This window comes from Neolamprologus brichardi, chromosome 19, assembly GCF_056152115.1.
Source record: "Neolamprologus brichardi isolate AB-2024 chromosome 19, ASM5615211v1, whole genome shotgun sequence".
In the NCBI taxonomy this organism is placed as follows: Eukaryota; Metazoa; Chordata; class Actinopteri; order Cichliformes; family Cichlidae; genus Neolamprologus; species Neolamprologus brichardi.
Window position 1 is genome coordinate 1,669,133 of NC_142122.1, and position 17,563 is coordinate 1,686,695.

General features: G+C 45.8%; 2 protein-coding genes across 2 annotated transcripts in view; both read right to left on the bottom strand.

Annotated features, from left to right (window-relative positions):
• LOC102788462 (AT-rich interactive domain-containing protein 1B-like) overlaps positions 1–6,271 on the bottom strand; it is a 198,077-nt gene extending 191,806 nt beyond the window's left edge. Inside the window, exon 1 of the mRNA XM_087833257.1 lies at positions 6,186–6,271. The gene's annotated coding sequence lies outside the window, so the exon portion shown is untranslated. The remainder of the gene's footprint in view (positions 1–6,185) is intronic.
• A 6,077-nt stretch (positions 6,272–12,348) lies between these two features.
• Positions 12,349–16,844, bottom strand: kbtbd11 (kelch repeat and BTB (POZ) domain containing 11). The gene is made up of 2 exons (XM_006800616.2): positions 16,339–16,844; positions 12,349–15,794 (listed from the first exon to the last, which is right to left on the bottom strand). Exon 2 carries the CDS (start codon positions 15,714–15,716, stop codon positions 13,809–13,811), a length of 1,908 nt encoding a protein of 635 aa, XP_006800679.2. The 5' UTR covers positions 15,717–15,794; positions 16,339–16,844; the 3' UTR covers positions 12,349–13,808.
• Between the last annotated feature and the right edge of the window lie 719 nt (positions 16,845–17,563).

Here is a 17,563-nt window from a genome sequence, read left to right on the forward strand (position 1 = left end):
GTGTAAAACCTCAAAGACCTTCAAAATCCCACTTTCTCCCCTCACTCCCTCGCTCTCAATCCCTCCTTGTCATCATTTTATTTGCCCTCTGTCTGCTCTCTTCAGAGGAGGGGGGGGAGGCGGGTGGGAAAGTGGGGTCTACTTGACCTTAATCTGCCCAGGAGTGAGTTTCAGAGAGATGACATGCAACCTCAGAGGTAAAGGGCAATTGTTTTTCCCCCTCTTCTGAGAGCCAATTTACAGACCCCGGGGAGTTTTTCCTGAAGCTGGAAACCATTTCAGGCTCTGCCATTGTTTTTGATTCACTCAGCTGAAAGGGGCTAAAAGAGCAGCCTGGCTTTTCCTTATTCTCGCTCTTCCCCCGCTCCATTTAATTCCATCCACGGCTCCTGTAACGGCGGTACACGGAGAGACGTCTGCGCCGCCGTCTAAGAGAACATGTTCCTGCTTCACACCGACGTCACAGACGCCTGACGAAACACTGATAAGTAAATAAGTCCAAAAGGTGAGATTCAGCCTGAGGAAATGATGATTGCCCGATTGATGGGCGCTCCGATCGGATCCGCCTCATTAGCTCAGACGCGAGTCAAACGAGGACGACGTGAGGACAGCCGCCGATCGGCATAACGTGCAGAAGGAAGTGCATCTACTTCCCCAGCTATAAACAAAACATCAGTTAAACTGCAAGGGTCCAATCAGCATGCAGCAGACAAATGTGAGGCTTGGATTTTCTCACGAACGCTCTGACAGAAGCGCTCGTATAGAAAAGTCAAGAAGTGCTGCATATTTAACAATGTGTGAAGGCAGAGAAATTAGCCACCAGACGACTGTTTTGCTGAGCCAGTGCGAGCCATGAATTAATAATTCGGAGCAGAGTTATAAAGTTATTTGTTAACAGTAAATATTCTGTATGTGTCCCTGAGAGCATGACTTTTTAATAATTTGGGATTGTTAAACTTTAATGTTTAGCTCTATTCTGGAAACAATGGTGCTTAGGCGTAATTGATTCTTCTGGTACGGAGTAATTATGACGGCTGTGTCGAAGCGAAGCCTGATCCACTTGGCCCTGGGTGAGAGGGGAGAGCGAGGGAGGCGATTTGAAGGCGAGGTTTGGATATATCTGTTGGCAGACAGCCCGAGTGAACCAGAGGCAGGAAGCAGCACGGTGCTGGGAATAGCCACCAACCCTGAGCTATCGTCCAATCCCGACTCTCTTTTTTGGCCCGTTCCTTCCACGTCTGCTGGTTTTGTTTGTCTAAACGTTCTGGGACTGCTAGACTCCATCCACGGTTCTTCCCGGGCCTGCTGCACGTGTCACTCTCCGTGACACCTCTCTGCCATCCGTGTCCCGAAAGCATCTCGCGTCTAGCACGTCACTGCGCCAAAGGCGGCAGACAGTCGATCTCAGCAGGGGCGGCGTTTAATCCGTCAGGGCTCGGTGTTAATTACTCACACGTCCACGAGGCTCTGAAGTCAGGCCGAGTTGACGTGTCCTGGCGCTCCTCTTCAAAGGGAACGATCCCGCGACCGTGTTTGTCGAAGGCCCGTCAACTTGGCAGATATTAATATGCGATGTAATATGCTCGCAAACACATTTGGTAGTCGGGGGTCAGAGACGAGCGGGGTGAAAACAAACAGGCGGCGCAGTCCCTCAGGTGAAGGTCGACTGCCACTGATGGGGTTTCCCGCGGGTCAGTGACATGTACCGCTTCGCGGGAACCGCCAGGAGAAAAATGCCAATTGTCTCGTAGGTTGAGTCTTTATAGCAGACGCACAGTCATAGACGGGTCCCGTCTAGAAGCAGGCCGTGGTCACAGCTGCTCTCCCCTGCCTCGGGAGGAATTGCTTCCATTTGGCCTGTCACTTTGGCCAGGGCCACTGTGGCTTTTCTCATTTGTCAGCGAGCGGGGCGATCCTTTGGCTCTCATGGCTAATCTGCAGCCGCGGGCTACAGCACACACACACACACTGTTTTCTCATATATAGGCTTTGGTTCACAAGGGTCTTTTTACTCTCCGTATTCAGCAGGGGAAACAACAGCAACACGGAGGAGACGTCAGCGCCATCGAGGACAGATGTGCAGCCTCTTGTGGATCACACAGATATTATGTAGAGTGATGACAGCATTATTTTCCCAGAACCTCTGCAAAATCCTTTTTCTGCTCACTTAGAGCTGCAAACAACACACAAAGGTAATTGGACACGGTTTTAGTAATTATCCCCCGACGGAGGCAAAAGGCATTGCTTTCACTGTGACACCAGTCTGACTCGCTCAGTCTCTTACATGCACGAGCGCTCAGCCAGCACTTGATTACAGGAAGGAATGACTCTCAGACAGGGATATGAAGGTCCAGATGAACATTCATATGTATGGAGCTCTTTCAGCTCAACTTTGTCTCGCTTGCCTTTATTACGCTCTAAAGAAATGTGGTGTAATTATGGCACAATAACCCAGCAATAGTAACACGTTAAAGCACAGAGAGAATGGAGAAGTCCAATTAAAGAGCTGTCACACAAGGCTTTGAGGGAAACGTGGCCAACGTGCTGTGCCAAGACCGATCCTATCATTAGAGGCTGGCGTGGCTTTGAGGTACAAATGCTTTCAAGTCTTTCTTTCAGCGAGCTTCCGCCACAGTCAACAGGTGATGGCTCTACTTGATTATTAGCCGCCTTAAGCCTACTAGTATCAATATGCAGCTACCTGTGAGATCTATATTAGAATGAAAATGTATTCCGATGATCAAAGGCGGTTCAACACCACTTTGTCTCTCGTGATAAAAACAAGCAAGTCAAGGCTGCCTTCTTTTAATGCTGAGAGACAAACCGAGCAGCTCCACGTGTGCTCAGCTGTCAGAGCAACGCCGGTTAGATGTACTTTAGAACTCAGGTACTAGATGTTTAGAATCATCCATCGACAGTTTATCCAAGTAAGGGTCACGTGGGCGGAGGGGTGGAGCCTAGGACACCCTGGACAGACTCCAGAGTCACTAATTAACCTAAAGAGTGCGTCTTTGGACTGTGGTAGGGAACCACGCAGACTCGTGGAGGACATGCAAACGCCACACAGAAAGGCGACAGTGCTAACCCCCTTGTCTATAACCGCACTACATTCACACGCTTAGTTTAGAGCCTGGACTGTCAAACATGCACTTTATTGAAAAATTCATTTTTTTATTCTCTAATTAAAGTGCTGTTGCTTCCAGTTTGGATTCAGGAGACAGACACTAGCTCTACTTTCAAGATTAGGCTTCGAACTTTCATTTTTGCTAAAGCATATAGTTAGGGCTGGACCAGGTGACCCTGAATCCTCCCTTAGTTATGCTGTAATAGACGTAGGCTGCCGGGGATTCCCATGATGCATTGAGTTTTTCCTTTCCAGTCACCTTTCTCACTCACTATGTGTTAACAGACCTCTCTGTATTGAATCATATCTGTTATTAATCTCTGTCTCTCTTCCACAGCATGTCTTTATCCTGTCTTCCTTCTCTCACTCCAACCAATCACAGCAGATGGCCCCGCCCCTCCCTGAGCCTGGTTCAGCTGGAGGTTTCTTCCTGTTAAAAGGGAGTTTTTCCTTCCCACTGTCGCCAAAGTGCTGCTCATAGGGGGTCATATGACTGTTGGGTGTTTCTCTGTATGTATTATTGTAGTGTCGACCTTACAATATAAAGCGCCTTCAGGCGACTGTTGTTGTGATTTGGCGCCATCGGTCTTCACCTTTAACACCAAGTAGAATAAACCATATTCAGAGTGTATCATGACGAGCACCGCTCTGTTACAGAGCAGCCGTTCATCCCACAATTAAAATCATTAGAGTCTGCTCAACGTTCAACTGATTTTCAAGTGTTTTAGATTCTGATTAAATCATCAAATTTATTATATACGTATATCCCCCCCCCCCCGCCTCACCAAAATTAGGCCTACTTGAACTCAAACTGGGCAGTGTAAGAAGTAAACAAAGGCCTAATTTGGACTTTTAAACCCCCCACTGACTCAGAGTGTCTGACTTTTATCTCAATTTTTAGCATTCAAAGACAGACGTCCACATTCATGTCTACTGCTGAAGTCTGCGAGGCTGCAGAAGCGAGCAGCTCCAAGAAGGACAGGCTCCTTTACCACAATAAGACGTCGTTTCTGAGAGCGTCGTCTCTGAAGAAAAAAACGAACCAAAGATGGAGCATTCCTGTAACTAAGTAACCAGTATCCAGTTTGTCGTACACATTGATCAAAGTCTCATCTTTAATTTACAAATCATTGCAAAATATATTAGAGAAAACATCGTCTGAGCGACGGTCATAACTTTTTAAGTATTTCTGACAACCTTAATGTATTCCCAAGTTTAATTATTTCTTAATATTGACATTTCTAATTAAGCGGCATAATTGGAAAGCTTGTGCGCAGTGGCAATCATTTCGGCGGCCGCTGAAAAATTAATATAAAAATTATTAATGAATAGTAGCGCTTTTAATTGCTGTGTACCCATATTCATAATTGCTGCAGCATCCTCCTTGAAATGACATGATGACAAATACGAGTGTCATGTCAGCGCTTTGCTTCTTCATCTCACACCTCAATCAAAGCTAATCCATTTCACCTAGCTATGAACACTGAAACAAATTAAAGCCCCATTTCATTTTCCACCTTCATTAATGCATCTTGTTTCCAAGGTTACAATCGTTTAGCAAGTGTGCAACAAACAAATTCAAAGAAGCACACGCTTTGATATTTGGAGAGGAAGACATGGATGGAGCTTACTGGGAAAACAAATCGGCACAGTCTTAATCCTCCCGGATCCAAAGTGTTCTGCACGTGTTTATCACCAAACAAAGCCTTTTTCATCTGAACAAACATTTTAATATTAGACTTCAGGAGCTTATGCCCACAGAATTATGTTCATTTTTTAAACTTTGCCTTGCTAAAGCTAGACCGGTAAGCGGCTAGGAGTCTGTATGCGAGCGCTGACAGGAGGCAGCGTGAGCAGTAGCTGCAGAGTGTCATTACGTTCGGTGTGTTTCCTCCTGCAGCGTGATGTGACAGTGCCAGACACAATGACCCAATTTGCCTGAGTGGCTCTGGGAAGGGGGACGGGGGGAGCTGCAATAGTAGGCTCCTGCATAAATACTGTACAAAGACTTCAGGCTCTTAGGTAACAATGCAATTTCCTGTATGTAATGCAGTCATGCAGACTGTTTACACACCGCACTTCCCTCTTTGCTCACACATAAAGGAAAAAATAATGAAGAGCCTAAAGAAATCCAGGGGATGGAGGTGGCTGGGGCAACGATGAGTCCTCCGACTAGCCTCTTTCGCATGCAAATCATATCTGAATTTCTCATTAGCATAAATGCATGAGCAGCTTTAAATGCTTTTAATTTTCAATCTTGCCAAGCAGAGGAGTAATTTGTCACTGTCAAGATGGGAGACTAAAAAGAGGAGGGGGGGCAGACCGGAGGGAGCCATGGACTCCACACTAAACTGGAATCACAGAAAATTTCTGATTTACTAATTGACTGATGTGCAGTTCAGTCGAGTTGCCTTGAAGGTGTAAATAATTCTGTGTATATTCAAATGGCAAAAATGAGAGAGTGTGGGGTGGATACGGAAAAGCACATTACATGATGCTTCTCCTCAGGCCATACTTTTCTCTGGAGATTCCAATTTCCAGCCTTTTACGTTTTCACTCTGTCTCTCTAAAGGGGTGCGAGTTTGCTGTTTTAGCACATAATCACAGATAATCAACTGGAAATTAAAAACAAAATGTCACATTTTTTACATCTCGCTGCCATTACAGAGAAAGAGGCTGCTCAAAGCTATTCATCAGCGAAGCACAAAACATTCCTGCAGCTTATCACATAAGCAGTTGTAAGTCATTTAAAATTTTATCTCCTTTCTTTCAAGATGTGCGATCAATTGACAGTGCACTCTGAAGTCTAAACCACTAATGCCTCGTTTTTTGAACAAAGCAGTTCAGATTCACGCAGACCTTGTTAGCTAAATTTAGCTGTAGGTGAAAACAGGGGGAAAAGATTTAACAAGCTCCCCCATTTAAATGACTAAAACCAATTATGCAAACGTAATTAGTATTCCATAAGAAAACTAAAGGCATCTGCGGCGCGGGGCGAGCTGCTTACCTCCGCACCGGGTTTCCAGAACCGTGCTGCGGCTCGCCAAATGAATTCACTCACCTCATCAAGTGAGCGCCTGTCTCACACTTCGAGCTCCAGAAGCTTCAGAAATTTAGGAGACCCGATCATTATGGTTCCACCTTTATGTGTGCTGTGGGGAATTACTGCAAGATAAAAGAGACAGTGTTTTAAAAGGAGAGAGAGGAAGATGCTAAAAAGGTGTGACATAACAGTAATTTAAGGGTCTCTGTTTTTTAGTGCTGCAGTTAAAAGTTATGGCCACAAATTACTGACAGGACATCCCATAGCAACCGTACCAACCACACCATCACCAAAGATGATACCACCTTTTTAATATTCGCTAAAAAGCTGCACAGAGAATAAAAACTTTATTTGGCTGAAAAAACAAAACAAAACAAAACAAAACAAAACACAAAAAGGCAGAGGAAAGAGGAGCTGACAGAGTCCATCCATCCATAGTCTGTCCGTCCGTCTGTCCGTCCATCCATCTATAGTCTGTCCGTCCATCCATCCATCCATCCATCCGTCCATCCATCCGTCCATTGTCTGTCCGTCCGTCCATCGTCTGTCCGTCAGTCCATCCATCCGTCAATCCATCCATCATCTGTCCGTCCAACTGTCCATCCATCCATTCATTGTCTGTCCGTCCGTCCGTCCGTCCATCCATCCATCCATCCATCCATCCGTCCATCCATCCGTCCATCGTCTGTCCGTCCGTCCATCGTCTGTCTGTCCGTCCATCGTCTGTCCATCCATCCGTCCATCGTCTGTCCGTCCGTCCATCCATTCATCCATCCATCAGTCCATCCATCCGTCCATCGTCTGTCCGTCAGTCCATCCATCCGTCAATCCATCCATCATCTGTCCGTCCAACTGTCCATCCATCCATCCATCGTCTGTCTGTCCGTCCATTCATCCATACATCCATCGTCTGTCCGTCCATCCATTCATCCATCCATCCATTCATTGTCCGTCCGTCCGTCCGTCCGTCCGTCCGTCCATCCATTTATCCATCCATCCATCGTCTGTCCGTCCGTCCGTCCATCTATTATCCATCAATCCATCGTCTGTATGTCCGTCCATCCGTCCATTCATCCATCCATCATCTGTCCGTCCGTCCATCCATCCATCCATCCATCCATCGTCTGTCCGTCCGTCCATCTATCCATCCATCCATCCATCCATCGTCTGTCCGTCCATCCATCCATCCATCCACCCATCGTCTGTCCGTCCGTCCATCCATCCATCGTCTGTCCGTCCGTCCATCCATCCATCCTCTGTCCGTCCATCCATCCATCCATCCATCCATCGTCTGTCCGTCCATCCATCCATCCATCCATCGTCTGTCCGTCCGTCCATCCATCCATCCTCTGTCCGTCCATCCATCCATCCATCCATCCATCCTCTGTCCGTCCATCCATCCATCCATCCATCGTCTGTCCGTCCGTCCGTCCGTCCATCCATTATCCATCAATCCATCGTCTGTATGTCCGTCCGTCTGTCCATCCATCCGTCAAATCATCCGTCCGTCCATCTGTCCACTCATCGTCTGTTTGTCTGTCCGTCCATTCATCCATCAATCCATCTGTCCATCCATCCTATTTTTCCATGTATCCACAACCAGAGAACGGAGAATGACCCACTGTCTCAGGTAAGAACAGGTAAGAGTTGGGAGAGATGGGGAGGCGGGTTACACCCCAGACAGGTCGTTCATCCAGGGATAACACAGGTGGATTCAAAGCGTTCTTGTTGTGAGGCAGCAGTGCTAACCACTGCGCTGCCTAAATCCAAAGAACATCATCATTTTTAATTCAAAATTCAAAAGTTTTAGACAATAAAGCTAAAATGTAACCCTTTTCCAAAAAACTTAACACTACAGTGAAAACAGGACCATGACATAGTCTAACCAGCCACTTCATTAGTTACACCTTGCTGGTACCAGGTTGGACTTTTTGCCTTCACACCTGCTGTAATTCTTCATGGTACAGATTCAACAGGCTGCTGGAAACATTCCTCTGAGACTTTGGTCCATATTGACAGAGAGCTACACACAGCTGCTGCAGATTTGTCGCCTGCATCCATGATGAGAATCTCTCTCGTTCCACTGCATCCCAAAGGTGCTTAATTCGACTGATATCTGGTTGTAGTGGAGGCCATTGGGGTACACTGAACTCATTGTCATGTTCAAGAAACCAGTTTGAAACAGTCTGAGCTTTGTGACATGGCACGTTATGCTACTAAGAGAAGATAAGTACTGTGGTTATAAAGCCGTGGTGTTTAAACAATGTTCAGTTGGTACTAAGAGGCCTTAAGTGTGCCAAGGAAATATCCCCCACACCTTCACACCACCAGCAGCCTGAACTGCTGATACAAGGCAGGATGGAGCCATTCTTTCATGGTATTTACACCAACATCTGACCCTACCCTCTGAAAGTTGCAGCAGAAATCAACCATCTGAAGGCAATGTCCGTGTGAACTGTAGCCTTAGTTTGCTGTCCTTCCCTGAGACAGCGGGTCATTCTCAGTTCTCTGGTTGTGTGAGAAAATCCCAGCAGAGCAGCAGTTTTTAAAATACTCAGGCCCTTCCTCTCCAAGCTGAGGCTCCATTTGGACTTCGGCAGCTTGTTGTGACCATGTCTGCATGGCTGAACACGAAGAGCCATTGAACAGATGTACCTAATGAAGTGTAACTAGCATTTTGACCGATTACAAGCTGTTAAAGCAAAGTTAATGTTAACCTCTAAGTAATCAGTCTATGGCTGTATCCCAATTCAGTGTCTGCAGCCTTAAAGGCCGCATTTTAAGGCCGATTACGTCACAGCGACGCGACGAAGGCTGTCCCAATTCGAAGGCTGCTCGAAATGCGGCCGTCAAATGCGTCCTTCATTTCCCTGAATTTCAAGGACGTGGCGGTGTAGACTTCGTGGCCCAACATATCCCAGAATGCATAGCGCGGCAGTGGGTGTGGATAATTCTGCTGAAAAAAAAAACAGCAGATGAGGGGCACCCGAAGAGTAAACTTTAAGTACTGAATATTATGTCACTTATTTATGTGCAAATGTTTAATAACGAAGAACATTAAAACATTCCTGTTGGCCACATGTCGGCAAAGTTATGTGACATTAGTGACGTTTGTACTAACTTGGTTTTAAAGCCTTTACTTTAAAATATACGCCGTTCAATAGCTGAGCTTAATCAGAGAATGATCAAAGCTCATGTAGAAACAAACAAACAAATGAACAAAAGATTTTCTCCTTTATTTCTGTCAAACAAAGCTGTATGAAACGTTTCCAGCTGTTAGTATCATGGTTGCTAGGCAACCTGGGCAGCGCAACGGAGGCTAGACCGTCCCATTTCACAAGCCTCGCACTTCCGGCCTTAGCGGTCTTTAAGTACTGGCCTTTGAGGATCGTTGAGGCTGCCGACCCTGAATTGGGATACAGCCTATGACAGCCCTGAAGCTAGCAAACACTGTTTACTAGCTACATTAGCCAGTAGCTAGCAAACACTGTTTACTAGCTACATTAGCCAGTAGCTAGGAATGATCTCCAAAGTAATGCTACATGTAAAAATACGTTTAAAAAATAAACTGAAGTGACAACTTACATTTTTGCTGAGTTGCAGATGATTTTAATTGTGTAACTATGAAGCTATACATTTATATAAATTATTCTTCTTTTTTTTTTATCTCTGTCATGAACTAGATTTTCTAAAGCTTGGGAACAGATCCCTGAAGAACATCTAGTTCCCTCTCAGACCAGCTTTATTAGAGCCCTGAAACTAACATCTATTCGTTGCGCAGTTAACTCAGATGAGACAATAAATGAGCCAAACGTCATTTGGTATTAGAGGTTTTAGCAACCAACAGCCCAAACGACGCATCAGCCGGTTCTCTAACCACATTATTACATTTCTGACGGTTCCGCCCTAAAGGTGGAGCAGGCCCACGGGTAATGCAGGATTTTCTTATATAAGTAAGTAGTCAAACCTGTTTGAGCCTTCCAGCTCCCTTCCAGCTGATAGTATCTAATTGTAGGTTTGTTATGCATTGTTGGTAAATCCAATTTGAAGTGAACTACACATGAGGGGCTACTTGTTCTGGCTGCAGCCCAACCTGCTTGTAAAGCAGCTGTGACAGTCCAGCAGCAGCTCAGGCGCGGCAGGAAAAAGCTTGGTTTCCATCAGGCTCACACTGCCCTCCAGTGCCGACAGAGGGAATTTCAAGAGAAATGGGAACCAATTTCATCCAAAATATGGAAAAACATTATGAAAGAAATTATTAAAATGCCAAAAAACAGAACAATCACCAATATTTTGCCACAGGTAAGATTTAAATGCATAAAATATTTATTTACTCCCACCCAAACTCTGGATTTCATTTATATAAATGAATGCAAAACATTATTGTTGTTTTGTTGATTGTGCATGTATTTGACCCATTTATGTTACTGATGAACCTGCTTTGATTCATGTGGAAGTAACACAGCGGTGACGTCCTTTGGTTCATGCTCTTAAACCACGTTACAGGTTGCTCCGACACAACAAAAACACGAGCAGCAACTGGCGATATCGGCACACAAATTCCTACAAATCTTCTTGGAACCAGGGGAGGCGCCCCCTGGTGGTCATCAGAAAGCATACAGATTCAGTGACTGGGAAACCTGTGAATGTTGTAAAAGGATACAACAATAACTCACCAAGTACAATACCTTCTGTTGTGGGGTGGGGGTATTTTTTAATTGCTCTTATGGTTTCAGTTTCAGTGATGTGGAGAAGTCTTCAGTCAACCCTCGTTTCTTCACATTTTGGTAGACAAATCTGAAATACTTGCAGTGATTTAGTGAAACATGGGAAAACGTGCATGACGTTTCTGCATTTCTAACAGGTTTGAAATATTCTATGACCACCTTTATTCTTCAGCGCAGCCTGAACCGTCTTAGGTAGATTTCTTTAAGCAGTCATCTTGAATAGTTGAAGGATAATCTCAAGCTCCTCTCTGGATGTACACTGCTTTTCCATTCCGTGTTTTCCTGTTCGGAAATGTTTTTACTGCACCAGCAGTGTGTTTGGGATCATTGCTACGCTGTCCAGGGGTTACCTGCATGGTGGATCACAATCTGCTGGTACTTTTATGGATTCATAATTTCATCAACTTTGACAAAGCCCCTCAAACCACAGAAGCAAATTCTATGTTTCCTGTAAGTCGAGTCCAGTCAGATTTATTTCTGTGGCACATTTTAAATGACCTATGTTGACCAAAATATACACTATACATACATAATGGTCACTACATCAACAATAAAACTCAAATAAAACAAGTTTAAAGACTGCGTTTGCATAATAACAGCCAAGACAGTCCACTCAGCGAGTGTTTTAAAGTGAGTGAAAGACTGGAGGGCTCTGATGTGAACACGTAAGATTGGGAACCACCACTGAAAAGGCTCGATCACCTCTGCTTTCAAGCCCGGATCTACAAATATCAAAGAGCAGCCAGTTCACATGCTCGGGTAGGATCGTCGGGTTGTCAGGTAAAGGAGCACCAAACTGTGGAGACTCTTAAAAACAAGTCAATTTAAACTGGATCCTGACCACAGATTATTTATATGACATTAAAATTATACACAAACTGCATCAGTGTTTTTTTTAATACTCATGAATACAAACAGGTACTTTGTGTAATAACAATATTAACATGGAATAACTCTTGATAATGTTTAATAATATAAAAAGATGGTAAATTGTCATAAATATATTCAACACTTCCTGTTATATTGAGAATTAAGTTTGTAGGTCGTTCAGTAATAACTGAATTATGATGAAATCTGAAGGTGATGGAAATTTAGATGTTTATATGAGCCTAAAATAATAACACGGGTTTCCTGTAAGGCCGGGGTGGGGACCTCCACAGGTCTCCTGCAGGTTTTAGATGCGTCCTTGATCCAACACCTCTGATTCAAATGGTTAAATGACCTCCTCAACATATCCTCAAGTTCTCCTGAGGCCTGCTAATGAACTAATCCAATTTGTGTTGACCAGGGTTTTATCTGAAACCTGCAGGACTGTTCCCCACCACGGCTCTAAAGGTCATAGATTTAGTGCTATTACAGCAGTGTCCACAAGATGGCAGTGTAGCTCCATGGCAGATTAACCAGAAGGCTGGCGCCGTTCCCCATCACCACAGAAACATATTCAAAACACCAGATCAGTTTCAGACATAAAATATTTTATTTGAAGCACTTAGTTCTGATATACATTATCCCACAGCTCGTTTCTCAGCCCGCTCCAAATGCCATGAACAGGAAGCCGTTGCCTTGCGTTGCATTAATTCACCGACCATCACAGCAGCAGATTCAAAACTACCAAACCCCCCCACATAAATTCACAAAATCTACAGATTCCAGCCGTCCAAATATCAAGACCACATCCATTTTTGTCTGAGTCGCACTGATTGCTCAGAGACACTTCTACAAACATTATCAAAAGCAGTTTGATTTTAGGAATATATCAGCACTAGCTTCCGTACAAAACGCCCACTGTGTCACTGAAGCAACCACGAATGCTGTAAAATGTCCAAAAGAAGAGTAGCGTGATGCAAGAACAACATGGCTTATTAGCGTTGGTGCAGAATCATCAGGATCTCTTTTTTACTAGACTGACTAAAGGCAATGTAGTGTCAGATCTGACCTTTGACCTGAAAGCTAAGCATGAATTAAAGTAATCAGCTGGCATGTGAATACAAACCTGTAGCAGAGGGTCTTTGTGCACGGGGAGTAACCTGCATCCTTAAACTTTCCTGAACCTGCCTGTGAGCAGCAAACCACAGGCCTGCGTCCTGTGCAGAAACGCTATTGCTTTAGGTTTTTCCTGCAGTGACAAAAGTAGTGAGATCCTTTAAAAAATAAAAAACAAAAAAATAAAAGTTAGTGTGTTGGTTTTAACAGAGCCTGACGGGGTAGTTATCTTTGGCTAAATGTAGAGTATGCACCATATGCAAAATAGACAATTAATTTATACATATTTGATCATAATGGCTTCAATTTCTGATTTATAAATATAAAGCTTTAGCTTTAGCGTGGCGGGACCTTATTGGGGTGGTTTCGAAGACTTGGTGTTTGAAGAGAACTGCACTTCTTCCAGATTCCACTCACAATACCTACAAACAGCATTACAGCAGAAGCACTCGTTGCATAGGACCTGTGTGTGTCGTTCATAAAGCGCACTAGAACAGCTTCCAGCTTCCATCAATAAAACACTCGCTTATGTTACCAGTCACAGGTCAGCTAGTTAATACAGTAATATCTAAAACTACAAAAAAGTCACCAAACAAAATATTAGCGCACAAATTAATCACTTTCATCGTGTCGTTATCTGCAGAAACTAATATCGTTGCATTCGTTCAACATTTAAAAAAGTTTGTTTTTAAGGCTCGACCCTGCAGATGCATTACTGCGCCATGCAAATACACACATTCGATTGCAAGCAGGCAATGAGACACTGAGATAGGAAGCTGACATTGAAGAGTGTACATAAGGTCTTCTGCTTATTGCAGGCTTACTATGACACATTTATTGTGTTATTCTCTCTCTCTCTCACACACACACACACACACACACACACACACACACACACACACACACACACACACACACATGCACAGACACGCTACGCAACTCTTTCAGGCTTTTCGGGCAAAGTGAGAACAAACGGAAAAAGAACGCCTTTCGCCTCCAGAGGTGCCCTCAGCGTCTCCTCGACAAAGTAGGCGTTCTCCTCCTCCACTACAAACTGGAGAGTCTGGCTTTTGTTCACGCAGTAGATGCAGTTCCCGATGACGGCACACCTGAAGGGTAGGTGACTCCCGAGCCTCTGCGACATGCAGTCGTGCCACATTTTCACGATGGTGTTGTACTTGAAGACGTTGATGCCCTGCTCGCGGCTGACGTCAAAGCGGTAGATGAAGCTTTTCAGCGCCACCATGTCGGTGGACTTCTTCCTGCTGTTGTTGTAGGGGCACTCCTGCCACTCGTCTCTCTTAGGGTCGTACTTGAGGAGGCGGTAGAAAAGAGAGCCGCCCGATACGTAAATTTCTCCACTGCAGGTGGTCGCCTCGTGGGCCACCGCAAAGGCTCCCTTGGGCAAGGGGGCTACTGTCGTCCAGCGGTCCATTCGAGGGTCGTACTTTTCCACCGTAAACAAACATTCCCCTCCAATGGCATACAGATAGCCATCCATAGATAGGAGCTTCAGCTGGGCACGGGCCTGGTTCAGAGGTCTGACCTCAGCCCAGCGGTTGGTTATAGGGTTGTAACAGAAGACCTTGTCTGAAACCTTGCCTTTGTCCCCGTAGCCCTTTATTCCCCCGGCCACAAACAGGTAGTTATACATGGTGCAGATCCCACAGCCTTTAGTGTTTACGTCCTCGGGCATGGCAGTCAAAGGTCTCCAGTCATTTGCCGTCTCGTTAAAGTGGTAAATCATATGGTTCTCCTCCAAAGACCCCACCGACAAGGGGCTCTGTGGCCGGCTGCCACAGCGACTTGGCGGCCGGCTCCCAACTCGGTCGAACACGTCGTTTATCTCTGCAACCATCAGAGTCTTCCTCCCCTCCATTCTCTTCTTCAGAATCAGATCCCTCTCGGATCCCGTCAAACGCCCGTACGCGGCGGGGTCTTTGAGGACCTGGAGGAAGTTGTCGCTCATGAATCCGTAGGCGGTCTCCTTCAGTTCACTCAGCCGCTGCTTCTTGGCGATGGTGAGGATCTCGTAGCAGTTCTCCGCCGTGATTTGTTCAGACATGGAGTCCATAGCTGCCTGGACGGCACAGGGGATCTGCAGGATTTTAGCCCCCGTGATGACATCGACTACATTGTCTTTGCTAACACTGATGTTTGAAGTGTAAACGTAGTCTATCAACGTGGACAAAGTCTTATAACTGATACCCTTCACTTTCAGGATGTTGCGTGACAGCCGTGCTTTGAAGTAGTCGCTCTTCTCAGCTAGGACGGACCTGTGAGCGTTGATCGTCTGCCCGCCTACCTCGATGACTAAGTCGGGCTCACTTTGTGTGTTTCCAGCTTCCTGGCTGCCGTCCCTGTGCGCCAGGATTGATTTTAGAGCTGGCTGATCGGCTTCCCGTTGGGCCTGGCTGGGCATGTGTATGGAGGAATCTGCACTGTAGGACACTTTAGCTCGGGCGCCGTTGGGGATTTCGCCACCTGCACAGTTTTGCCGCATGCCAGCAATGTGATTGGAGCCAGCGTGAGGTGGGGCTTCTGGGATTTCCTTGTCACCTGAAAGGTAAAACCGATCAGCACTCGAGATGTACGAGCTGCCACCTTTCTGGTTGTCAGTGTGGTTATTCTCCATCAGGCTTCCATCCAGCAGGTATTCCTTTTCAAACCCTGGAGGAGGGCTGAAGCTGGGCTCATCTTGCAGGAATCCCTGGACGAACCCTGGACATAAATTCCTGTTTTTGTCAGTAAGCGTGATAAAGTCCGAGTTTGCCGTGTGGAGGATGGCGTCAGCCTCCACAGTGACAGCCCCTCCTCCCTGCCTGTGGCCCTCAGTCATCTCAATGTACTCACTGGTGATGGGAGCCGGCGTCCTCACTGATCATGCTAAGCTGTGAGGGGATTCCTCTCTCTTCACCTACAGTTGGAGAAAACAAAGAGGGAGTTTAACCAACATCCAGTAGACTAGAACAAAAAGAACCCGTCTGGAAGCTGCAAAGACTTCCTCGTTCTCTAAGGGGCGCCCTTTCTCTAATGTCTTGAAAACATTTGAAGGAAAAAGACTTTTTGCTGCCAGTAATGATTTGCCATCACGCACAGCCTTTGAGCAACATCTGCAGCTCAACAAAGAAACAAGTAATCCCGACATGCAGCTTCTGCAAACTGCCTGACCCACTGCAATAATCAGCCTGTCCTCTCTATGTGGTAATCTGTACACATGCAGAACGCATGCGCATATGGTGGCACTCCGATGGAATAATGTTTAATAGGAAGGAAAACGGGTATTTTTGGAATTGTGTCCAAAACTCCTGTTTGTTTCCTTCAAGGATAACGTCGCTCGAACGAGCCACAGCTGCTCATTCATTAGAACTGAGTCGGATTTAAAGCGTTTTCGTGTAATTGCAACACAATGTGAAACCAAAGCGTGGATTTTTGCGCGTTCGCGGTAAACTGCGACCTACCTTCGTTTTCTGGCTGTGATCAACAGCTCGACACCAGCGCTTTCCCCGCTCGTCCCTGCACAAAGCTCAGTTACGTAAGACAGTCCCGATGAAGCGGCGAGCCTGAGCTCCGCGGGACGAGTTCACCTCACGGTCGATTCCGATTCACGGTCACCTTTATCTCTACCTCCGGACACTCCGGGCTGCCGTTTCATCCGCTCATCCTGTAAAATGTGCCGGAGCTCCGCGGCGGAGGCGAGGCAGGGGGACGATCAAACAGTCATCTCAAGTCACACCTCCTTCAGATCAGCCGTGGACGTGTAATTTCCTCCGGTGGAAAGTGCGGAGAGCCGACGCGCGCGTCCAAGCTGGAGCAGAGGACCGCAGTGATAGGCTCCCACCTCCACGAGCACTCCGGATGTTGATTTTTGTTGTCTTTATTTATTTGTGGAACAGCTGGCAGGAGCGAGGTGGTTATTATTGACCCAGACCACGCCCTCATCGGTCGGCGTTAACCCCACACTCAACGGCGCGTGCCTCCATCTGCTGTGCGCGCGCTGGACGCAGCATTCCTGCACATGATCCGTGTGTGGGGGGACCGCGGGGGTCAGATATAAGTCCATGTGCATGTAACATCTGTAAGCTCATATAAGGATTACCCCCCAACACTAAAAAGACCGCTTCAGTACAATTCATATGTGATAATACAGAAATAATGAGATCTGCGAAAACTTTGCTTAAGTGGGTACAACCTGCAGAGGGTCAGCCGTGACGTCACCACACTAAGACGTATGGTCCTGGACGGCTGGGCTCATCCCGGGTAGCCAAAGCAGCATCAGTCCACATCAGAGATGCAGCTCACAGCTGAGCGTCTTTAAAACTTAAACACTGAAAATATATTTAAAGCATTCACCACCCTGTCAACGGAATGACCGCTAACATCAAAAAATGTGAAAACAAATCCAAGAGGCTTTCGCTACATGAGATACAGAACATAACAGATTTATTACACTGTGTTTATGGCACATCTGCCCCAAATCAACAGCACTGGTAATTACCAAAGTCATGTTTCATGTTTCTGTTCGGGCTAATCCACCAGCTTGCACAAGCTCTCTAATCAAAATGATACATAATTATTGCTTTATATTTATTGCAGAAAAAAGTGACATTATTTTTCTACTAGGAGGCCAAACTACAGTTATTCATTTGCAATCCTGAACAGAAAGATGAATTTCAGCGATTGAAC